This window comes from Sarcophilus harrisii, chromosome 4 (assembly GCF_902635505.1).
Source record: "Sarcophilus harrisii chromosome 4, mSarHar1.11, whole genome shotgun sequence".
Classification (NCBI taxonomy): Eukaryota; Metazoa; Chordata; class Mammalia; order Dasyuromorphia; family Dasyuridae; genus Sarcophilus; species Sarcophilus harrisii.
Window position 1 is genome coordinate 61,253,470 of NC_045429.1, and position 26,326 is coordinate 61,279,795.

The 26,326-nt window shown below is 34.9% G+C and overlaps 1 protein-coding gene across 4 annotated transcripts in view; it reads right to left on the reverse strand.

Annotated features, from left to right (window-relative positions):
• Positions 1-26,326, reverse strand: part of SLC9C2 (solute carrier family 9 member C2 (putative)) — a 105,373-nt gene that overhangs the window by 30,276 nt on the left and 48,771 nt on the right. For all 4 annotated transcript variants that reach the window (XM_031936911.1, XM_031936909.1, XM_031936908.1 and 1 more), the window contains 6 exons: positions 24,597-24,795; positions 19,518-19,706; positions 15,633-15,782; positions 14,672-14,723; positions 10,403-10,551; positions 9,383-9,508 (listed from right to left, as the gene is read on the reverse strand). In XM_031936911.1, coding sequence (XP_031792771.1) covers positions 9,383-9,508; positions 10,403-10,551; positions 14,672-14,723; positions 15,633-15,782; positions 19,518-19,706; positions 24,597-24,795 — 865 coding nt within the window. The remainder of the gene's footprint in view (positions 1-9,382; positions 9,509-10,402; positions 10,552-14,671; positions 14,724-15,632; positions 15,783-19,517; positions 19,707-24,596; positions 24,796-26,326) is intronic.

A 26,326-nucleotide genomic window follows, 5' to 3' on the forward strand; every position in this document is an offset into this window, starting at 1 on the left:
ACAGTCAGTGGGGAAACTCTGGGTAAGGTATAAGACCCTTCAGCCCAGAGGGAAACTGTTAACAATGTCTGGTTCAACTATTCATCTCCCCTAAGGATTCTCGGCCTTTTGAGAAGACAAGGGCTGGTGACAACCTGCGATGAGATTGAAGCAGAGTGATACCAGGTGGAAAAGTGTTATCAGATGGCAAACTACATACAATAACAAATTGTGTATGTGTTCCTACGTGCTCAGAGTTGTTTTTGTTACCTTAGAAAAAAGGGAAAGCCCTTGAAATAAAAGGACTCCATTTTTCTACACTCCTCAGGAGTCCTTCCTCATCACTTCTCCACTAGGAAGGTATATTTAATCATCCCGCTGTGGGGGCTCTAGAAAGCAACAGTATGTTTTGTCACCCCAACTTGGGGGCTCTAGAAAGCAGGACACAACAGTCTCTCTCTCTCTCTCTTTCTCCCTCTCTCTCTCTTTCTCTCTCTGTATATATATATAATGTATATTTTATTGATTGATATTAGATAACTTGCCTGTATACTCTAACAATTTTCAAAAAAGGCAGAAGAATATAAAAGACTGGATAGAGAAAACCTTTGGCATGTTTACTTAAAGATGAAAATATAATTGAAATGTTGAAAATAATTTGTTCCGGAATAAAGATTTTAAGAGTTGAGTTTTTCCCTCCTTTTCATCAGCTATAACACTTTTGCCATCTTTTTAGTTCTCATCGCAAATTCTTCTTTAAAGTGCTCATTTCATGTATACCCTTTGACCCAGAAGTGCCACTACTGGGTTTGTATCCCAAGGAAATCATAAAGGAGGGGAAAGAACCCACATGTATAAAAATGTTTGTAACAGCTCTTTTTGTGATTGCAAAGAATTGAAAATGAGTAGATGCCCATCAATTAGGGAATGGCTGAACAAATTGTGATATATGAAGATAATGGAATATTATTGTTCTTTAAAAAAAATGAACAAACTGATTTTAGAAAGGCTTGGAAAGCTTTACATGAACAGATGCTGAAAAAACAAGTATAACCAGGAATGTATTGTCCACAACAGCAAGAATGTGAATTGATCAACTATGAAAGAATTGCTTTTTCTCAGTGGTTCAATGATCCAAAGTAATCCCAATAGATTTTGAATAGAAAATGCCATCTGCATCCAGAAAAAGAACTATGGAGATTAAATGTAAAGCAGTACATGCTGTGTTTACTTCTTTTTTTCTGTTTTTTTTTTCCTCCTATGGTTTTTCCCTTTTGTTCTGATTTTTCTCTCCCAACATGATTCATAAAGCAATGTATATATATATATATATATATATATATATATATATATATATACATATATTTAAATTTTAATAGCTTTTTATTTACAAGTTATATGCATGGGCAATTTTACAGCATTGACAATTGCCAAAGCTTTTGTTCCAATTTTTCCCCTCCTTCCCCCCACTCTCTTCCCTAGATGGCAGGATGACCAATACATGTTAAATATATTAGAGGATAAATTAAATACAAAATAAGTATACATGTCCAAACCATTATTTTTCTATACAAAAAAAATCAGGCTCCGAGATATTGTATAGTTAGCCTGTGAAGGAAATAAAAAATGCAGGCGGGCAAAAATATAAGGTTTGGGAATTCAATGTAATGTTTCTTACTCCTCTGCCAGAGTTTTTTTGCCGGGTGTAGCTGGTTCAGTTCATTACTGCACCATTAGAACTGATTTAGTTCATCTTATTGCTGAAGATGGCCAGGTCTATCAGAATTTATCATCATATAATATTGTTGTTGAAGTATATAATGATCTCTTGGCCCTGCTCATTTCACTCAGCATCAGTTCATGTAAGTCTCTCCAGGCCTTTCTGAAATCATCCTGTTGGTCGTTTCTTACAGAACAATAATATTCCATAATATTCATATACCACAATTTATTCAGCCATTCTCCAATTGATGGGCATCCACTCAGTTTCCAGTTTCTGGCCACTACAAAGAGGGCTGCCACAAAATTCTTACACATACAGGTACTTTTCCCTTTTTTAAGATCTCTTTGGGATTTAAGCCCAGTAGTAACACTGCTGGATCAAAGGGTATGCACAGTTTGATAACTTTTTAAACATAGCTCCAAATTGCTCTCCAAAATGGCTGGTTGTATTCACAATTCCACCAACAATGTATTATTGTCTCTGTTTTCCCACATGCCCTCCAACATTCTGCATTATCTTTTTCTGTCATTCTAGCCAGTCTGACAGGTATGTAGTAGTATCTCAGAGTTGTCTTAATTTGCATTTATCTGCTTAATAATGACTTGGAGCATCTTTTCATATGGCTAGAAATAGTTTCAATTTCTTCATCTGAGAATTGTCTGTTCATATCCTTTGATCATTTATCAATTGGAAAATGGCTTGACTTTTTATAAATTAGAGTCATTTCTCTACATATTTTGGATATGAGGCCTTTATCAGAATCTTTGACTGCAAAAATGTTTTCCCAGTTTTTTGCTTCCCTTCTAATTTTGTCTGCATTAGTTTTGTTTGTACAAAAACTTTTCAATTTGATATAATCAAAATTTTCTATTTTGTGATCAATAATAATCTCTATTCTTATTTGGTCACAAATTCCTTCCTCTTCCACAGGTCTGAGAGGTAAACTATCCTGCGTTCCTCTAATTTATTTGTAATCTCATTTTTTATGCCTAGGTCATGAACCCATTTTGACTTTACCTTGGTATATGGTATTAAGTATGCATCAATGCCTAGTTTCTGCCATACTAGTTTCCAATTTTCCCAGCAATTTTTGTCAAACAGTGAGTTCTTATCCCAAAAGCTGGGGTCTTTGGGTTTGTCAAACACTAGAGTATTAAGGTTATTGACTGTTTTGTCCTTTGAATCTAACCTATTCCACTGATCAACTAATCTGTTTCTTAGCCAATACCAAATGGTTTTGGTGACCATTGTTTTATAATATAATTTTAGATGTGGTACAGCCAGGCCACTTTCATTTAATTTTTTTTCATTAATTCCCTTGAAATTCATCACCTTTTGTTTTTCCATATGAACTTTGTTGCTATTTTTTCTAGGTCATTAAAATAGTTTTTTGGGAGTCTGATTGGAATAGTGCTAAACAAATAGATTAGTTTAGGTAGTATTGCCATCTTTATTATATTTACTCTCCCTATCCAAGAGCATTTAATATTTTTCCAATTGGTTAGATCAGACTTTATTTGTGTAGAAAGTGTTTTGTAATTTTGCTCATAAAGTTTCTGATTTTCTCTTGGCAGATAGATTCCTAAGTATTTTATATTATCAGTAGTTACTTTAAATGGAATTTCACTTTGTAACTCTGACTCTTGGATTTTGTTAGTGATAAATAAGAATGCTGATTACTTATGTGGGTTTATTTTGTATCCTGCAACTTTGCTAAAGGTGTGGATTATTTTTAATAACTTTTAAGTAGAATCTCTGGGGTTTTCTAAGTATACCATCATATCACCAGCAAAGAGTGGTTTTCTCATTGCTTACTCTAATTCCTTTAATCTCAACTCTTATTGCCAAAGCTAGCATTTCTAATACAATATTGAATAGTAACGATGATAGTGGGCAACCTTGTTTCACTCCTGATCTTATTGGGAATGGTTGTAGTTAGTCCCTATTACATATGATGCTTCTTGATGGTTTTATATAGATGCTACTGATTATTTTAAGGAAAAGTCCATTTATTCCTGTACTCTCAAGTGTTTTTTAATAGGAATGGATGTTGGATTTTATCAAATGCTTTTTCTGCATCTATTGAGATGATCATATGGTTTTTGTTAATTTGGTTATTAATATGGCCAATTATACTGCTTGTTTTCCTAATATTGAACCAGCTTTGCATTCCTGGTATAAATCCTACTTGATCATGCATGGTGTATTATTCTGGGGATGATTTTCTATAGTCTTTTTGCTAATAGCTTATTTAAGATTTTAGCATCAATATTCATTAGGAAGATTGGTCTATAATTTTCTTTCTCTATTTTCAGCCTACCTGGTTTAGGTATCACATCTGTGTCATAAAAGGAATTTGGTAGGACTCCTTCATTTCCTATTTTATCAAATAGTTTATATAGCATTGGGGCTAATTGTTCTTTAAATGTTTGGTAGAATTCACATGTAAATCCATCTGGTCCTGGGGATTTTTTCTTAGGGAGTTGATTAATAGCTTATTCTATTTCTTTTTCTGAAATGGGATTATTCAAGCAATTTACTTCCTCCTCTGTTAATCTGGGAGCCCTATATTTTTGGAGGTAGTCATTCATTTCACTTAGGTTATCAAATTTATTGGCATAAAGTTGGGCAAAGTAACTCCTTATTATCTCTCTAATTTCCTCTTCATTGATGGAAAGTTCTCCCTTTTCATTTTTAAGACTACTAATTTGATATTTCTCTCTCCTTTTTCTAATCAGATTTACCAAAGGCTTATCTATTTTATTGGTTTTTTCATAAAATCAACTCAGTTTTATTTATTAGTTCAATAGTTTTTTACTTTCAATATTATTAATTTCTCCTTTTAATTTTGGAATTTCAAATTTAGTATTTGATTGGGGATTTTTAATTTGATCTTTTTCTAGCTTTTTTAGTTGCAGGCCCAATTCATTGATCTTCTTTTTCTCTATTTTATTCAAGTATACAATATATAAAATTATATATAAATATAAAATTTCCTCTTATTATCGCTGTGGCTGCATCCCACAAATTTTGTTATGATGTCTCATTGTTTTCATTATCTTGAGTGAAATTATTGTGTCTATAATTTGCTGTTTCACCCAATCATTCTTTAAGATGAGATTATTTAGTTTCCAATTACTTTTTGATCTATTTACCCCTAACTTTTTGTTGAATGTAGTTTTTATTGCATCGTAATCTGAAAAGAAAGCATTTACTATTTCTGCCTTCCTGCATTTAATTTTGAGGTCTTTATGTCTTAATATGTAGTCAATTTTTGTATTGGGTCATGAACTGATGAGAAAAAAGTACATTCCTTTCTGTCTTCATTCAGTTTTCTCCAAAGATCTATCATACCTAATTTTTCTAATATTCTATTTACCTCTTTAATTTCTTTCTTATTTGTTTTGTGTTTTAATTTGTCTAATTCTGAGAGTGCAAGGTTGAGATCTCCCACTAGTACAGTTTTGCTGTCTAGTTCTTCTTGCAACTCTCTTAACTTCTCCTTTAGGAAGTTAGATGCTATACCACTTGGTGCATATATGTTTAGTATTGATATTACTTCATTGTCTATGCTACCCTTTAGCAAGATATAGTTTTCTTCCTTATCTCTTTTAATTAGATCAATTTTTGCTTTTGCTTGATCTGAGATAAGGATGGCTACCCCTGCTTTTTTTTTTTTTTTACTTCACTTGAAGCATAATAGATTCTGCTCTAGCCTTTTACCTTTACTCTGTACGTATCTCCCTGCTTTAAATGTGTTTCCTGTAAACAACATATTGTAGGGTTCTGACTTTTGATCCAGTCTGCTATCTACCTCTGCTTTATGGGAGAGTTCATCCCATTCACATTTACGGTTAAAATGACTAATTCTATATTTCCTGCCATCTTCTTATCCCCAGATTATGCTTTTCTTTTACTTGCCCCCCCAGCCTTCTTTCCCAGTTTTAAACTTATATGCCCCACTTGTATCACACTACTTACCCTCTTTAGGATCCCTCTCTCCCCTCTTTGAATCACTTCCCCTTTATTGTACCTTCCCTTATTACTCTTTTCCTTTTCCCCTTTCCTCTCCCCCTTTTAAATGAGGTGAGAGAAGATTTTCTGTAAAACAAGTATGTCAATTATTTTCTCTTTGAGCCAACTCTGATGAGAGTAAGATTCACACAATGTTCCTCCCCCTCTTTGAATTCCCTCAGATATGATAAGTTTCCTTTGCCTCTTCGTGGGATGTGGTTTCCCTCTTTTTATCTCCCCTTTCTCCCTTTTCTGACATTATCCCTTTTCCATAACTACTTCTCTTTTTTATGTTATATCAGTAAAATCAAATTATACATATAGTCTTTTTGTATATCCACAACAGAAATACAATTCTCAAGAGTTCCTTTTACCTTTTCTGTTTCTCTTGAGTTCTATGGTTGGAGATCAAATTTTTTGTTTAGTTCTGGTTTTTTCCTTAGAAACAAATGGAATTCATCTGTTTCATTAAATGTCCATCTTCTTCCCTGGAAGAAAATGCTCAGCTTAGCTGGGTAGTTTATTCTTGGCTGCATTCCAAGTTCTTTTGTCTTTTGGAATATCAGATTCCAGGCCCTTAGATCCTTTAATGTGGAGGCAGCCAGATCTTGGGTGATCCTTATTATGGCACCTCGATATTTTAATTGTTTTTTTCTGACTGCTTGTAATATTTTTTCCTTAATCTGATAGTTCTGGAATTTGGCCACAATATTCCTTGGACTTTTTATTTTAGGGTCTTTTTCAGAAGGTGTTCGATGAATTCTTTCAATGCCTATTTTATCTTCTGATTCTATTACCTCTAGACAATTCTCTTTGATGATTTCCTGTAGAATAGTATCCTAGGCTCTTTTTTTCATCATAATTTTTACAAAGTCCAATAATCCTCAGATTTTCTCTCCTAGATCTATTTTCCAGGTCTGTCATTTTTCCAAGTAGATATTTCATGTTTTTTTCCAATTTATCATTTTTTTTGGTTTTGCTTGACTGATTCTTGCTGTCTCAATGAATCATTGGTTTCTATTTGTTCAGTTCTGATTTTTAATGAGTTATTTTATTCATTAGCTTTTTTACTTCTTTTTTTTTGGTATATGTCCAGTTGAGTTTTTAAATAAGTTGTTTTGCTTTATGGAATTTTTTTCCATTTCACTAATTTTTTTTTAGTGAATTATTTTTTTTCCAATTCACAAATCCTACTTTCTTGTGAATTCTTTGTCTTTTCCAATTCATAAATCCTACTTTCTAGTGAATTCTTTATCTTTTCCAATTCACAATTCTTCCTTTCCTGAATTTTTTTACTTTTTCCAATTCACAAAAATTCTGTTTCCCTGTATTTCCTGGAAATTTTTTACCTTTTCCAATTCATATTTCAGCAAGTTGTTACTTTCTTGCAAAGCTTCTCTTTCCTTTCCCCATTTTTCTTCTAACTCTCTTTGAGACTTTTAATGGTCTCTTCTAGGAGAGTGTTATGTAAAAGGGGACAGGTAACATTCCCCTTTAGGGTACTGTCTGGAGACTATTTGCTATTAGTCTCCTCAGGGTTGCAAACCTGCTCTTTTTCTGTATAGAAGCTATCAATCCTCCTTTTGATTTTTTTTACTCATTTTTAAAAGCCTTTAGGGTCTGCCTTCAGGACAAGGGAGTTACCAGCTTCCTCTGCAAAGCAGGGAAATATGTAAGGCAGTGAGGTATGGGAGTGCTCTGGGCAAGAGTCCCACCCCCTCAACCAGAAGTGATTGAGCAGGGCTGAGCTAAGGAAGTGCCCAGTGGAGAACCCCACTGTGTGGTTTAGCAATTACCCTAAGGCTAGAGACTAAGCAGTGAAAGTGTCAATACCCCAGGCCAAAGCCCACCTCGAGGTTGTGGGTATTAGCAGCTGGCCAGCAAATAGCCCTGCTCAAACGGGAAGTATCTCTGCCCCAAAGCATATCGAGCTGCAAAAGTTCTATTGCCGCAGGCCAAGCCCCACACTGTGCAGATTAGAGGCGGCCCCAGCTGTGCCCCCCTGCCATGCAGGTTCGCAATGCCCCAAGGAAAAGCCCCATACTGTGGGTTGGGGCTGCAAGGTTGTGCTGTGATCTGTGCTGTCACTTCCGGTTGGTTTTGGGTGGGTAAAGCCAGATCCTATTAGGATCTGGTGATTTTTTTTTAGAGTGGCTTTGAATTCTCTGTTGATCTACTGTTTTGTAAACAGGGCAGAGAAATCAGTCTATGCCAGTGTCATCTCTGTAATTTTTCTAAACACAGAGACCACTCCCGCCCAGTCTGCACAATATGCTTGCCTCTAGTTCTCTCCCTGCTTGTGCTGATCTTCTCCCCGGCCCCTCAGGACAAACCTTTTCTGATGAAATTCCAAATTATCTTCAGCTGGTGAGTTGTTGTACTTCAAGTCTTCGTGGGTTTTGCCAGTTAATTGCTATTTTTGAGGCTGAATTAAATGTTGGTCGTGAGGGTATCAGAGAGCCTAGAAAGTCACGTGTGCCTTCTCCACCATCTTGGCTCCACCCCCAAAAGCAATGTATATTAAAAATAAATTAAAAAAAACAAAAAAGGGAAAAAAGAGGCTCATTTCAATCTTCTCTTGTCCCCAAAATAGCCATCCCTGAGAAGATTTATATAATATAAACAATTATTAACCAGGAAAATGGTGATCCTGGGTATCTTGGGGAAAACATGCTTCATTTCATAGGTGGAAAGGTCCCAAACTCAATTATTATGGTGATTAGAGGACAAAGCATCAAAGACTCAATTAATTCTAGGGTTCAATTAATTCTTTTCCAATCACTTCATTTGAAAAAGGCATACTGAAGATAAGCAAACTCCAGTTTGTAGGATGGAGATAATAGAATAAAAGCTAGGACCCCAAACCTGCAAAAAGAAATCTGAAGAGACTGAAGAGATGATAAATGTACTATATGTGTTTCTAAGCAGACAAGGTCACTACTGTATTCTTGGCATGGAGAAAAGTAGACCATTTCAATAAGCAATCCCTAGAAAGGACAGTTATTTAAGGAGCATCTTCATGAAATCTGTTAATAAAATACAAGTTTTACATGCTGAGAGAATCAGAAGGGGTTGCAGAAGGGTTACACACTTTCTTGTCTGGTCCTTGATCCAGGTATGCACCCCAAAGATTTCTGTATTTCAACATACATATTCCCTGTTTCATGTACTAGAAAACCTTGGGATATAGAATGCAGGGTTTTGAACAGACAAAGTGGTACAAAGGAATAAGACTTTAGTATGGGAACAGAACTTGGGTGCAGATATTTTTGTCCAGGAAGAAGAAATAATAGCACAGATGTGGGTCACATACGATAAGGATTATGATAGATATAAATCCATCAGCTTTAGTTTCTGAATGAAATCCTCTAAATCTGTTTGGAGCTGGTTTGCTACCAAGTTTAGCTGAAATATAAGACCAGTAGACTTGCCCAAAGTCACAGTTGGTAAACTGCATGGTAGGATTACCATTTAAGTCTTTTGAATGAATGCTAGGTTCAATGCTCCCTCCAGGTCTCATCTGACCCAACCAGTAACACAGAAAACAGATAAGCATGATTCTGGGGAAACAATTATTCTGAATAGCATCAACTCTGCCAATCTGATTAGAGAATAGAAATTGATTATCAGAAATTCTGAACCCCTAAGTAAAACAAGAATCTTTACCTTAAAGAATTCAATGAGAACATCTTTATTCTCCAGCCAAACAATATTGTGGAGAAACTTCTCAGGAGTAGGGGGAGGGATTGTCATTGGAAAGTTGTTCAGTGATTTTATTTTGGCAAGAAATAGCTAAATACAAATAAAACAATAGTTAGTCAGACAGCTGACATTTATCTTTACATACTTTCTTTAAAAAAATCTATTGTGCAGTTAGTTATATTCTCCTTTGCTTTTAACTCATTGAGTCGTTTGTTTTTATTTCAATGATCAATTGCTTATCCATCTATCTCCTCCTTCTTACTCTGACTTCGTTAGTTATTTTCGTGGACTTGGACCTTTTCCCTCCAAATGAAAACACTTTTCTTTACTACGTATTTACAATTGTACTTACTATATCTTTACCAGTCAGTTACTATACACTTTGCTCTTTTTATGCTCAAATAATTCATTTGGCATCTTCCTGCTGAATATTAAAGACTCAAACTTATAGGTAAAATAGAATTCATATTGTAGCTTAAAGAAGGTAAATGGATACTATCAGCATTCTATTCTCTGTTACCTATTTCCAATTTGCAGTGCCTCTATTTGGTCCAGAGTTCTTAAAGCTCTGTTACTGTCATTATTTCACTAATCAATTATTATCCTGCATTTATTAAATGTTTACTCTCTTCTAGACACCATACTGAATGCTGGGGATACAAAGAAAACAAAAATAGCCCCTGCCCTCAAGGATCTTTTACTCTAGTGGACAGAGAGAACATGTAAATAATTCAGTGGATAGAGGGTGCTATCAGGGGGCAAGCTACTAGCAATTAAGAAGGAATAGAAGGGGAAAAGCTCTAACTGGCAAGCAATGGAGCTATCCATTCCTCTCTCACCTCATTCACACTTCCCCCCAAACCAGCTGACATCCATCACCACCAAAACAAAAAAATAAAGTAAAACTTGAGCCCTTAGGGAAACAGATTGGTGGAAACAGAGGTTAAGAGTACTCACTCGCTTTAACAGGAATCATTTCATTACCTTGTTCATCTTGCTTCCTTCAGTTTTATCAATTATGCCCCTCGACCAAAGGAATCTGAGATTTTTCAGTGCCTTACCCAGCACATTTCTGATGGCTTGTTTGGTTTTTAAGGCAATGACAACTTCACGGCACTCATGTTCTAATAGGCCTAAAGTAAATAATTATAAGTAACAGTAGCTTATGTTTAAATAAAGTAGATTATACTTTAAAAGTATGGGATACTTTATATCCATTATCTCTTTTGGTCTTCACAACAAAATTGTCAAGTAGACACAGTAAGAATTACTAATCCCCAATTTATCAAGCAAGAAACTGAAGTTGGTGATGGACATGTAATTTGCCCAATATTCAAGGTCTTCTGATACTAACCTCTGTTTTTTCCATTCCATCCCGGTGAGTTTGTGGCATTCACAAAGAGCTGTGAGGGACCAACAGTGGGAGGAAGCATACACAACCTCCCTAAGCCCTCTCCCAAAAAGCTAACAATTTAGATAAGTAGGCAGTTACTCTGGGGAGATCTGGTTTAAGGGAAATTACTATATTGCCCCAAATATGTAGAAATACTCACTGATAATAGACATTTATATAGTACTTTGAAGATTTACAAAGTATAGAACCAGTGGTAGTTCCAGAGGAATCATGATGACACTTTTTGCCTCAGTTTCCTCATCTGCAAAATGAGCCAGAGAAGGAAATAGCAAAGTACTCCATTATCTTTGCCAGGAAAACCCCACTGGGGTCATGAAGAGTCAGACAGGACTGAAATGCCTGAACCACAACATGAGGAGACATGCTATCCACATCCAGATAGAGAGATTAGATCGACTCAAATGATGGATTAAAAATTGAAGCATATTTTCATTTTTTTTGATATGGCTAATGCAGGAATCACAGTGTTCTTTCTTCTATTCTTTTTTTCTAACCATACCCAATTTCTTCAGATCTAAATCTGAAATCAAATCCAGTATCCTTTTTTCCCTTCTCTTTGCTATTCCATCCCTAGGAACGTGCATTTGCTCAGTGATATTTCTCAATAGTGGACACGCCACCAGTATAGGATCTGGATCACAACACACTTGTCAGTTTTCTAGTTCTTATTTCTTAGTTTTCCAGATTGTCTGGTTTTCATTTTTTGTTTTGCCCAATAACAAATATGTACCATACCAGTTTGGATCCAAAGGGTTGCACCATCCTCTGGTTATTGAGGTGGGGAGGAGTCATTAAGCCAGATTTAGCACTGTAGAATTGAATTTACAAGTCCAAGTGTCTCAGAGGTAGCTTACTGCCAGAAGTGCAATTCAGTTAAACTATTATAGGGCAATGATAATTGGTGATGAGATCAGCATTTTCCCTGATGAAAATTCTATCTCCTCTTCCCAGTGGGAAGGCTTTACCCAAAAGAAGAGAGAGCTACTCCTTGGAGTCCAATTAGCTCCGGGTTCCCTGGTGTAGCTTCCTGGTCATAGAAAGTCCCAGCCACATAGTTTAAGCCTCTTGGACTTGTCCTAGAGTCCTATGACTCTATGCCACCTATGAGAGTCAGCATACCCTTCACTATTTCTTCCCCTGATCAGAAGTATTTCCATATGAATTCAAGGAAAACCAAGTCCAGAAAAGGTAAGTGTGATCATATCCCTGTTGCATACCCTTGCTATTTTAGAAAAAAAAATAAAGCTTTTTTTCTTAAACCTTTCAGTGACTGATGGGTCCCTCATTTTATCTCAACATGGAAACTGATCTAAGAGAGTGCTGATATTAGAACCACACTTCTAACAACAATAATAAAATAAGATAAATTTTCTATGGTGTGATCAAAAAAGAGACAAAATAGAAGAATTGCCCATGTTTAACATATATTGGATTATTTGCTGTCTGGGGAGGGAGTGAAGGGAAGGGAGAGAGAAAAAAAATTTGGAACACAAGGTTTTGCAAGGGTGAATGTTGTAAAACTATGCATTTGTTTTGAAAATAGGAGGTTTAAAAAAAAGAAAGTGACAAAAATGATAAAGATTGTGGCAATTCCAATTCAGACAGAATTCTTTCTTTCTATACCATGTGTCATCTCTTTATCTTGTCACAATCGCAATCCCAAATCCTCAATAACTCCTTTCTGTATTAATTGGCTTAATTGACAATGGACACTTGTCTCTTTCTGTCTCTGTCTCTCCCTCTGTCTCTGACTCTCTCTGTCTTGCTCTCTCCTTCTCTATTTTCTTTAACCCATCCTGCACAGATACCAATTTGATCTTCCTTTTGCACACTCCTGATTGTCATAACATTAAGAAAGATCTTCAATAACTTTTTATTGCCTCCAGAAAAAATTGGAGTTCATCAGTTTGATATTCAAGTCCTCCACAATATAGCCCCAATATTTACAACCTCATATTCCGAGTAGTAAGCATTCAATAAACACCTTTTAGTGATAAAGATAATGAAGAATTTCCCCAAAATAAGCTTTTCTAATTTAAATCCAATGTTCCCTTTCCACAAGGTAAATGAAGTTAGTATAAAATTGAGCCTGATTCTCCCAGAACTCTGATAAAGTCTTCTTATTCTCAATAGAAATATATTATTTTTTCATAACACATTTTAAAAATAAACTTCACTGATATTTATAACATATATTTTTTAAAATTTAAATATGATTTGATTTCCTCACTAAAGACCATCCTAAAAGAGTGAAGTTATAGTTTTATTTGGTTAATACTCTAGATGTTTGTCTCCAACAAAAATTCCTAACATTTGTGAATCTTCAAAAAATAAACTTCACTGGTTTTTAAAACATACATATTTTAAAATTTTAAATATGAATTGATTTCCTCACTAAAGACTATCCTAAAAGAGTGAAGTTATAGTTTTAGTTGGTTAATACTCTAGATGTTTGTCTCCAACAAAAATTCCTAACATTTGTGAATCTTCGAAGAATATAACAAAGGATATACTAATTAAAAACGCTTTTCATTTTACCCAATTCGATCATCCAGTGTTACCTAAGAAATCAATAAAGAACAAAATACTCTTCATTTATCTGCAACTCAATCCACCTTTTCCTCAGTTTTCCTGGGTTTCCAAAGATGGCTAAGATATGAAGCTGATGTTTAAAACTATGCCTCTAAATTTTCTTTTATAGAAGCCTTAGCCCCATCTGGTGGCAAAATGAGGTAACTGTGGGCTTTTTTTTGGGGGGGGGAGGATGTTTTGTTGGTCATTTTAGTCATTTTTGGTCATGCCCCACTCTTTGTGACCCCATTTGGGGTTTTTTTTTTGGCAAAGAGTAGTTTGTTATTTCCTTTTGTTCATTTTATAGGTTAAGAAAATGAGGCAAACAGGATTAAGTCACACAGCCAAGTGTCTGAGGCTCAGGAAAAAGTCTTTTTGACAGGGTAATAGAAAAGAGTGGAGAAGAGGGGCTAATCTATCTACAATATCACATAGTAGCCCGCAAATGGTTTTTACATTTAACCAAAAATTAGGAGCACCATTTCACCAATTTCGTTTTCCAACAGGGTTTCCAGAAATGTATCATGGCAAAAAGAAAAAAAAAAAAAACCTACACTAGTCTTTCTAGGAGCTTTAAACTCTAATAATTGACAGCATGAAATTTTTCCATGAAATATAAACTATAAATCATGACATCTTCCAGGTTGAAGAGACCTTAAAAGTTCATAGATCCTCCCCTCAGCTTCCATACAACAATATAAACTAATGTAAGGCTTAAATCTGGGGGGGAAGGGGCAAGGGACATTCAGAGTATCTCAAACCAATGGTTTCATATGTTTTTCTTTAGAGGTAAGAGAGAAATCATAGTTATTGGATTTAAAGCTGGAAGTTTTTGTTTTGTTTTGTTTTGTTTTGTTAAGATTATCTCCTTTTGTTTTTTGTTTTAACAAAAAAGCAAAGTAAGGACCAGTACAAAGTTATACAGGTAACAATCAACAGAGACAAAATAGATTTCCATGACCTGTGATCACAAATTCAGTGTCTTTCCTACTACAAAACAGATGAAAAATACATACTTCTTTGAAAGCACAAAAATTTTCAAAAATTATTTAGATTTACAATTAAATATCATGAAATCACTGATTATTAGTAGAGAAAATGGTCTTAGAAATTATTCAATCCAACTCCTTCATTTTGCAGATGAAGAAACTTAGGTCCAAAGCAGTTAAGTAATTTCCCTTTCGGTCCCTAGGAGTTAACTAATGAGTCTGAAAGAACAAAATGGGAATTTAGTATAGCTAATTAAAATGTCCCTTGGTTCTCCTTACCAAGCTCTTTGACAGCATCATTCATATTCATGTCCAAAATTTCATAAAGTTTCTGCAAGGAATTAAAGATATCATTAAATTTCTCTTATACAAAATAAAAAATATTTCAGGGTTTTTTTTTAAACCATTTGCCCAAAATAGGTAAGGTAAAGAAGTATTAATCATATTTATAACTTTTTGGAAATAGAAGGTTTAATTCTCCTCCCTATATCATGAAACTGATATTTCTCAAAAATCTCTCTGACTCAGTCAATAGCCTGAATATTCAATAGACACCATATTTCTCAACTTTACTATAAGTTTTCTGATACATCCATAAGCTCTTACAAACCATCCAGGCCTTCTCATTCTGTATAATTTTTTCCATGTCTTTCCAAAAATATTGAACACATTTACCCAATATGCTAAAGGCATATTAAACAATTTGCTATTTGTTTGTATGTTGTTGCTTTTTTCTTTTCCATGGATAGCAGAGTAGCATTTAGGCTGTTTATTTACTATCCTTCTCTTTTGGTTCCATGACTGGTCCCATCTCCTTCTCTAGTTTTAAACGTCTCTGATGATACTTTTTATTTTTCTTCCTTAAGATAAGATTGTCAATGCATTGCTGTCTACCTTAACATTGTCTTTTTGGTCATTTGCATTTATTAGTTTTTTTGATTCTCAGTCATGTAGTATTACCAAAGGGATATTGATATTGACAGACTTCTGCAACAGGAAATCATTTGGGAATCAATGAAAGAACTACACAATTTCTCACATATAAACCAGGTTTCTTCTCTTCAACTATGAGCCCAAACTATGAGTCCTATCTAGAACTATGATGCCTCAACATTAAACCTTTTAATATAGCAAAACTACTGATGTTCACTTGGCCCACACAGCTTCATGTCTATCGATCTTCTGTAACTCTTGTCCAAGTAATGCCCAAAATTTTATAAATTATTTGTATTCTCCTCACCTGAAATATGGATTCTCTAGTGGAAATCTGTTTAATTAAGAGTTTTGTATCCTCTTGACTTTGGATATATCCCTTTGTAATACAATACATCAAGCTAAGATGTTTTTTGATCTGTTCCTCAGTTAAATAAATCAGCAATGGTAGCATCATCTAAAATAGCATGTCAAAGAAATCTCAGATGTAAGATTACATATTAAGAATCAGTGAGTTACCTGGGAAACTTTGCTTGGGAAGATTTTCAAATGCAGTTCTGACAAATTGTTGTTCTTACAATGAATGTTTTCTCATTCCTGCATAGCTGGCATAAACTTTGTTCTGGCACCAAGGCAGCAAGTGATCCCATAGTGCACAGAGTACTGAACCTGGAGTCAGGAAAACCTGAGTTTAAAGCCAGCCTCAGATGCTTACTAGCTAAGTAAGCCTAGAGAAGTCACTTAACCTCCACGTGCCTCAGTTTCTTCATCTGTAAAATGAGAATGATGACAATAATCACACCTACCTCCCAAGGCATAAAATAATATAATATTTATAAAGTACTTTGCAAACCTTAACGTACTCTATAAGTACTATTATTATTGTTCTAAAAGGAATTAGGGAAGATAATGGTCATTGACATTTATAAAAGTGCCATAACATCAAGTTTCTATGGCAATTTGGAGAAGGGAAAAGTCATTTCTTTTAAGGGGAAGGATTAGAAAGAGAGGAGATTGCATTTGAGTTAGAAGAAGGTAGTCCTATGACTAAATACAGAAAGAAGTTGGGAGCCAAGGGGTTTCGGCAAGTTTTCATTGGAGAACAGTAGGTGTGGTTTTGCTAATGATGAACCAATTGCTTGTTTGAGGAATGCTAGAGGAAATAATAGAAAGTCAAAACAGGGAGAGGATCCAAAGTCCAAGGTACCAATGGGACTACAATCTGTTAAAAAAAAAAAAAAAAAAGCCAGTTTCTAAGCCTCAAACCACCAAAATCAGAAATCTTATTAGATTCAGTGGATAGAGCATTGGGTCAGAAAATCCAGCAGAACTAAGCAGGATAAAGGATTGTTAAAGAGAAAGTTAGGAATTTGAAATAGGACTGATAACCAAAAATTAGAAGGCAGGTGGCAAATATCTGTTGAATAACTAGGATAGTGTGAATGTCTTTTGAACTGCTAGTTCAGGGCTCTGTCACCTCCTCTACATCCCACTCCCAATTCCTACATGGTTTTAAAATTTTCACATACACTTAAAAAAGTAGCTTCAGAGCTTGATATGTGAGAAATAGACCAGGGTAGTTGTGGGAGAAGGGGTAGGAAGAGGAGACTAAATAGAGAGAGAAGTAGGGAACAAAGAAGAAAGGTATTCTGGGGAGAAGAAACACAGATAGAAAGCTCAATGACTAGAACAGAATTGTTCTAATTTGACTAGAGCAGAATGAATGAAGGGGAGAAGTAGATTAGGCTGGAAAGGTAAACTGAGTTAAGATTGCTTTGAATGTGAATTAAGGAAGCTTGAGCTAGACTTGAGTTAGATTAACAGAATAAACTAGATAAACAAGAAATAGAAGCAAATAAACACAGTAGTCCAGTTTTGGGGGTGGGGGCAGATTGTATGGTCTATAAAAATAGCTTTTTATTTTTCAAAATACATGCAAAGATAATTTTCAACATTCAGTTTTCATTTTAGTCAAAGCATCCCAATTTGACAAGAATTTCTGGAGACAATAGAAAGCAGTTTCATAAAAATTAAGTTTGAAATCCTGAGTAAAGGGAACAGAACTAGAACATTGTACACAGTAAAAGCAAGATTGTGTGATGATCATCTATGATAGATTTAGTTCTTCTCAGCAATGCAGTGGTCCAAGACAATTTTAATTCTAATAGACTTGGGATGGAAAATGCCATCCGTATCCAGAGACTGAATGTGGATCAAAGCATATTATTTTCACCTTTTGTTTATTTGTTTTTTCTTTCTCATAGTTTTTCCTTTTTATTATGAATTTCTTTCACAACACGACTGTTTGGAAATATGTTAAAAAAAACAAATGTATAATCTATATCAGATTGCTAGCTGTCTTGGGAAAGGGGAGGTAAGGGAAGGAATGACAAAAAATGGAACTCAATATCTTACAAAAATGAATGCTGAAAACTATGTTTACATGTAATTGGAAAAATAAAATATTATTAAGTTAAAAAAATTTAAGTCTGAACAATAGTGAAATTGTTTAGAGAAAACACTTCACTACCTACCAAAGCCAGATAAACAGATAGGCAGACCCAGTACTAAAAAACAAATCAACAAATATTGTTGACCTGCAGAGAGTAAAAGAGCTGTTATCAGAGAACCTAGGTTCAAAATTCTGCTCTACTGCTTGCCATCATGAGCTTGGGCAAGTTAATGAATACACAGTTTTACTTTCTTCCTCTGTTCAATAAATGAGAGTTGGAGTTGAACAGTGAATCATTTAGAAGTAGAAGGGACTTCTAAGAATCTCTGGGCCAATCATCTATCTCATTTCATAGATCTGAAGTTGAGGTCCTCAATGCCTTTTAATTCTAATACCTTCCCTCTGATAATTATTTCCTTTTTTTTCTATATATAGTTTGTACATATTTTTACACATTGTCTCCCCCATTAGATTGTAAACTCCTTGAGGACAGGGACTGTCTTTTGTCTCTTTTTGTATCCCCAAGAACTTGACAATTGGTAGAGGGAGCTCCCAGAGCAGGAACCTCTATCAATACACTTTTTCTGAAACTTAAGAGTCTTATGAAAGTTTCCTAGGGTGCTGGAAATGACTTGCTTAGTGTCACTCATCCAGTATATGTCAGGGGCAGGTTCCTTTATTTTATATTTCCCTCTGCTTTTTATGGTCCTATGATCCCAAAAGATTTAACCTATAATACAAGTAAGCATATTTGGGGCAGGGGGATGGGGGTGGGGGGGTGAAGAGAATACCCAAAGTAGATAACAATAACAGCCAGCCTATATAGAATCCTAAGGTTTGTGAAGTACTTTACAAATTATCCTCACAACAACCTGGGGGAAGATAAGTGCTCTTATTATTTCCATTTTACAAATGAGGAAATTGAGGTAGACAGCAATAAAATGACATTTACTTACCCAAGCTCATACAGTTTGTGTCTGAGACCAAACAAAGGATACTGGAAAGCTAGACTGCTCAATAACTTCTACAACACACATTCTAGCCCTTGGAGATGTATTAGGGTAAAGTAGCTCTTTTTCCCCCTCAAATATAGATATCCCCTAGAGGGTGCTGTCTATCAGTCATTGATGTTTAAGTGTAAATTATCTTAAACAGGTAATTTTAACTTATCCTTTAAGCACTCAGCCATGTTTTAGCACTGAGAAACGGAATTTTAATTAAAAGCGTGGAGGAGGAAGAGGATGTAATATTAAAGCATGGAGTAATTTTGAGGAGAAATAGATTTGAATGAATTGCTATAATAGGAGACTTTGTACACCAGAGGATAAAATGAGAGCATTAAGCCCTAAATGGGGTGGAGCAAGGCTCACTGCCTTTGGCATTATTCCAGATTATGATTACTCATTCTTGCCTCAAGGATATGTAACAAGAAAGATATTTTAAGACAGTGATAATTTTCTGTGCCTCTTGAAACACAATCAAGGGGATAATTTGTCAGGATTTCCCTAACTGATTTTGGATGTGTCCTTATCCTATATTTTAGCTGACAAGTGAAATGAGGGCATTTAGGCTGATTTTTTTAAATTATATAACCTCAAGTGTAGACTCTAACCCCTATGCTCATTTCTGGTCACTCTATTTGGCAGTAAGCTAAGATCTTCCTTAATGATTTCTGGGAGACACCACATTGTATCATAACACTATAAGGAAATGGAGAGCACTTAAATACAGAATTCTTACCTTAAAAATACGAAAAAATCTTATTATTCTTAAATATCCTAATATTACTGAACACTGAATAAGGACTATATCTCTTGGCTTCTGTCTGATTAAGTGTATGAAAATGATATCGATGAGTCCAAAAATGATAATGTAAAATTCCAGATGGTTCCAACTGTGATGAAAATATTTATTTTTCATAATTATTATCTATTAAGGAATCAAAGCAAAAAAAAAAAGGAAATTTATTATTTGGAGTACTTTACAATGATGTGGAAAAAAATTAAATGATCACAGAATACAAGGCAATCCTCAGCAAAAATCCAAAATTCCTTTGATGCCCTTTGTTTGAAATTCTGAATACAATGTTTCCATCGAAACAATAGTAATTACAATGATACTGAGCTGACCCAAAGGGACCTATTTTACCCAGATGTAATTAAGCAAAATAGAAAAACAATACAATTGAATGAGAAATCATCATATCTTGAATATAGTGAAAGTCTTGTAAAATCATAGGACTTTAATACTAGAAAGACCTCAGTGGCCAAGATTGACCATCCCTCTCATTTAGAGATGAAAAGATAGCCTAAGAAATAAAATAATTTGGCTTCATTCAAAGACAGCAAGTTGTCAAGAGTCAGATCTTCTAACTTAAAATTTACTGTTCTACCACACCTTGGTGACTCAAGAAGAAAACTTCACAATCTTCAATGTACTTAAATCCTAAATTTCTTAATCTGAAATCAGCAGATATAATTGAATGAATATGAGAAGGTTAATGGAGGTTAGTGGAGATGTGAAAGAGAACTTTTCAGCACTTATAAGTTTTTCTTCTTTCTTTAGATGCAATGAGTATTGCTAACATAATTTCCATGGTTTGTTTGTTTTTTTCTTAGCCTTGATTAATGTAAGTTTATATCTCAAAAACAATTAAAAAACAACAACAACAACAACAATTGAGGCAGGCACTTTAAGGGCTTTTACTCAGGGTCACATAGCTACTCTGTGTTTGAAGTCAGATTTTAACTCAGATATTCCTGACTTCACAGCACTAACTAGCTGCCTGGCTTCAGTGGAATACAATTAAATATTATCTCATTCATATAGTTTCTATTTTTGTATATTACTCTAGCTCTCAATCGCTCTTTCTCACAAGACATAGCTCCAAAGTATAAACATATTATTGTCTTTACTTCTCTTAGTCCAGACCTGGATTTCACCGATTCTTCACCTTTACAAATTAAAGTATTTGTATTTTACTCCTATTTAGTCAGATGACAGTGTCTCATTCCTTCCTTATTATATTCTTACTCAGGTAACTGGAATTTATCCATTTGTTGTGAATAGAAAACTCCAAACATGATAATAGCTAATAGTAGCTAGTATTTATATAATATTTTTTAAAGTTTTCAAAGTTCTATTATATATACAATCTGTGTCTGTGTATCTCTCTCTCCTCTCTTTGTCTCTCTATCTCTGTGAATGTGTCTGTCTCTCTTTTATTCACTCTGTGTGTGTGTCTTTGTGTGTCTGTCTCTTTCTAACTCTGTCTCTTTCTCTTACTATCACCCCCCCATCTCTCTCTGTCTCTCTCTGCTCTCTTTCTCTATCTCTATCTCTGTCTCTCTGTGTATCTCTGTTTCTGTCTCTGTCTCTGTCTCTCTCACTCTCTCCATCTCTCTCTGTCTCTGTCTTTCTGCCTCTGTCTCTGTCTCCCTGTCTTTCTCTGTCTCTGTCTCTCTCGATGTTTCTACATATGTCTGTATATGTGTACGTGTGTGTCTGCATGTGTGTAATCTTACTTGAGCCTCATAACAACTATAGGAGGTAGATGCTATTTTTATTCCTATTTTTACCAATACAGAATTTAAATAACTTGCCCAGGATGACACAACTAGAAAGTTCCTGAAATGGGGATTTGCTCTGGGAGTTTTCTGATTCCAGGTCAACTTGATGAGGGGAGCCTGAAACTGAAGAGAGGATCCCAAAACTCTGTCTGAAAACTCCTTCAAGGAGAAAGTCTCCTTGAATCCTGGCCTTGTAATGTTCTCTGGGAGCAGGTGTCTTGGGGGGCTTCTTTGAGCAGCCTTCATTTCACTTCAGTAATTACTACAAGTGCAGCCAGGGATTAAAGTCCAAATCCTTTATTGTCTCTTTCAAAGTCTCCTTCACTTGGGGCTAGGCTAGTTTTCTGGGGGCCTTCCGGAGTCTTGGTTTCAGTGGAGAAGTGAAGGAGGAGAGCCTGCCACCAACGTGGTATGAGATGGGATGAATCTGTCTGAGTCCAAGGGCTTGTGCTCCAGCCTCCAGCCTCCAGCCTCCAGCCTTCTGTCCGTTTGTTTCTGAATCTCCCTGACTTAGGTTTCTAGTTTATATGCTCCACACTGAGTATACACCAATCATTATATCACTAGGAAACCATTATTTGTTGTAGGATTAAATCAATGCTAAACTAGATTTAACCATTATCTTCTCAATTCCACTTAGTACCTTGTTTCAAGTTTTGGCCCATCACATCTCCTTGTAGGATTAAATCAATCATAGTGAACCAATTAGATAACCATTGTCTCTATCAATTCCACTGACTTATTAACACCTTGTAAGAATCCTTTGTTTCAAGTTCAGAGTTCTGGCCCATAACATGCCTCTGTAAAAAATCCTGAGAATCAGCCATCATTAATAACACTCACTACTGATTAAGCTTCCCATTAAATTAAAGATCAGCCTAGAGACAATCATTCATTTCTAAGATTCTCTATTTTAATTCCAGCTCAAGCTGCACCAGCCCCCATCAAGAGCAAATCCCAGCTTTAGCCAAGGCCTCAATTATAAAATGAGCCAACCTGGGGCTCAGTGCTTGCAGAGGACTTAACATGCCATGCAAGGAATCTCTCTCCCTGACATAGCAGCAAGCCTCTGCCTCTTTCAGCGTTACCCTCTCTTTATCTTTCTCACCTATTTCCCTAACAAGACTTTATACCTCTTTGTTGGGATTTCTCTGCTAGAAACTTTAAATCTCTGCCAGGACTCCTCCACTAGAAACGTTACTTCTCTGCCAGGACCCTGCCACCAAGGAATTCAGTTTTTCTATTCATGCATAGCCAAGGTTGACTTCCCAGTACCAATAATAAACTTCTTTTACCAGTCTAGCTTTTCAGGTTCGTAAATTCCTTTGCAAAGGACCTCTGCACTTCTAGAAGGGAGTTCCCCACAACTCCCTGCCTTGTGCCGTATCCTAGGGGAATCCAGGGGAGCCAAACCGCTTCATTTGGTTCCCTGAACTCCAAACCTGTCACTAACTTTATCATTTAGTTCCCTGACCACCGGGAACCCTAAACCTCATCAAACTCATGGCATTATCTTCCTGGTATCAGGTTCTCTTTGAAAATAAAGGACAAACAACAACAATCCCTATCATTTTATGCAATTTAGGTGGCATAGTGGGTAAGAACACTGGGCTCAGAGTCAGAAAAACTTCAGTTCATGTCCCAATTCATACATTTATTAGCTGTGTGACTCTGGTCAAATTACTTAATGTTTCTCAGCCTCGGTTTCTTCATCTATATTATGGGGATATTAATAACGGCTACATCATAGGATTTTTATGAGGATCAAATAAGAAAACAAATGTTAAGTGCTTCACTTAAATTTCAAGTGATATTATATTCTAGCTTTGATTATTTAGCCTATGCAGATCTTTTTAGATTCTGATTATCTGAGATCTGATTAGAATTCCTTTCAGATTGGTAATGCTGAAACCTAAGATGTAATTAACAGTTGGGAACAGTGAAAAACAATAAAAGAAGGAAGTATAATATATGGCCAAGTCCCCTGTCAAAGAAAAAAAAGAGGTGCTCTGAGAAAGACATTAGATTAGGCCATAATTTCTAAAAGCAAATTCTGTGAAACCATACGATATTAACAAAAGAAATTCAAGAGAATGTTTATGCTAGTGGCATTTCTCTTTCTAAAATATGAAGTATGAAATTTTATATATATATATATATATATATATATATATATATATATATGTGATATATGTGTGTGTGTGTCTATACATACATACCCACACATATAAACCAGGGAAACGTGGCATTTGAGGGATATGAAAATAGGCTGTTCCTAACCAGGAAGAATTATTTATCTATTTTGTTGCAAAAATCCTACAGTCCTTTGACCTCATCCCATATCTGAAAGTAGCATTTATAGATTTTCTCATCATGCCTCAGAAGTCTAAAACTGTTCCATGGCCTAATTAGTTAGGAAAAAATTGGGGGTTAAAATGGTTCTCCCTGCTGAGAAAATTTTCTAGAATAATAATGCTTTAGTATCCCAACTACTTAGGGAAGAATTCATTTGCCCCCAAAGAATCTGGCATTTGTTAATAATGGCTCCAAAGAATATAATATAACTCTTGAGAATTTCCCTTTATCTATGTGAAACCCAAATGAATACCTAGTAAATTCATAGGATTGATTCACTTTGTTGAATCTATCTTTAAGCAGAAGGGCTGATTGCACAAATAATCATTTCTGATCATCTGAGAAAATGTTCACATCACTTTTCAAGTATACACACACACACACACACACACACACACACACACACACACATACAGAGTTTGTTTCTCCAATGGAATCTAGTTTGAGATGAACTTATATAATCCCCTATTGGTTCCAAATCTATAATCAGTCATTTTCAAACAAGAAACAATAAAATGAAGCCCTGTATGATAGGACTGGATGATACTGATTTAATTGTAATCCATTATTTTATCTGCATTTATGATGTTTATCTTAGCTTAATGATAGGATCTCAGAGTTGAAAGAGACCTCAGAGACTAACTAATCCAATAGATACCTATAAAGGAATCTTTTCTACAAAATTCTCAATATTTATTCTTCTAGTCTTCTCTTGGAGATCTATAGTGAGTTCTTTCTTGATCTTCAAAGAAGAACAAATGATATAAAACAATCTAGAATCATCCCAAGTTTTATAGTAAATGGCATCTAACATCAAGTTAACTCAACTTTGAAGAGATTTTTAAGAAATCTGAATTTTTCTATACATGGAAAACATTAATATTATATACTATACCTTTAGTGTTGCTTCTATTATGCTCAATAAAATATAATAGTAGTTCACTATTATTAATCCAATCACATAGAAATCTCTTAGAGCTGGCCATAGATGTATTGTCATGGGATAGATGTATAATAATGTGACAATATATCCTGTATATTGAAACTCGTCTGAAAATACAATATCATATATAAAACACCTAAATTTAGACTTCCTGTAAAAGAATTAATATTAAATAGAATGTTAGTCATTCAAATCCATTATTAACTAATGCTTTAAAACAACTAAATTCAACATGTGTGTATTTTTAAAATTCTTCATCAATATAATAGTTAAAAGTTTAAAATGGAAAATAAAAAATTTGTGATCATTGCACTGTAGAAACATAGATAGAGAAAAAAGACTTTTAGAATTACAGAATAAGGCTGATGTTGGAAGGGACCCTAAAGATATCTTTTCCAATCCCTTCTCAAAGCATGAAATCTTCTTAGATACTCGAACAAATGATCAACCAGTCTTTGCCAGATTTCTAGTGGCATAGAACACACTACCCAATAAGACAATCTATTCTAATTTTGAACAACTTTAATTATTATATCGTTCTTCCGTGAAGTGAACCGGAATCTGCCTTCTTGTAATTTTTACTTAGTTAATAATAATATTATTTTTATAATATTGCTTTAAGGTTTGCAAAGTACTTCATACATTTGTATATGAGGTATATACATTATATATATGTGTGTATTTATAATGTACATATATTACTTCATTTGAATCTCACTCCAACCCTGTGAAATAGATTTCAATATTATCCTCATTTTTTGATGAGGAAACTGAGAAAAAGACAGATTAAGTGACTTGCCCAATGTCACACAGCAAGAATATTTCTGAGGTAAGATTCAAAGTTATGTTTTCCTGATTGCATCCATTGAAGTCCAGTATCCCCTGAAACTTAACTGCTTCTTAGTGCTGCCCTCTGGGGCAAAACAGAATATATATAATCCTTCTTCTATATAAGCAACTTCTTGTTGCCCTAAGTCAGAGATAAGGAATTTTTATTATATTTTTTTATTATAGCTTTTTATTTACAAAACAGCTGCATGGGTAATTTATCAACACTGACCCTTGCAAAACCTTCTGTTCCAAATTATCTCCTTCTTCCGCCCACCCCCTCCCCTAGATGTCAGGTATTCCAATACATGTTAAAATATATTTTAAATCCAATATATGCATACATATCCATACAGTTATCTTGCTGCCCAAGAAAAATCTAAAAAGAAAAAAAAAACACCTGAGAAGAAAAATAAAAATGCAAGCAAATAACAATAAAAAAGTGAAAATATTATGTTGTGGTCCACACTCAGTTCCCACAGTCCTCTCCCTGACTGTAGGTGGCTCTCTTCATTACTGAACAATTGAAATTGGTCTGAATCAATTCATTGTTGAAGAGGGCCATGACCATCAGAATTGATCCTCATATAGTCTTGTTGTTGAAGTGTACAATGATCTCCTGGTTCTGCTCATTTCACTTAGCATCAGTTCATGTAAGTATCTCCAAGCCTCTCTGAAATCATCCTGCTGGTCATTTCTTACAGAACAATAATATTCCATAACATTCATATACCACAATTTACCCAACCATTGTCCAATTGATGGGCATCCATTCATTTTCCACTTTCTGGCCACTACAAAAAGGGCTGCCACAAACATTTTTGCACATGGGGGTCCCTTTCCTTCCTTTAAGA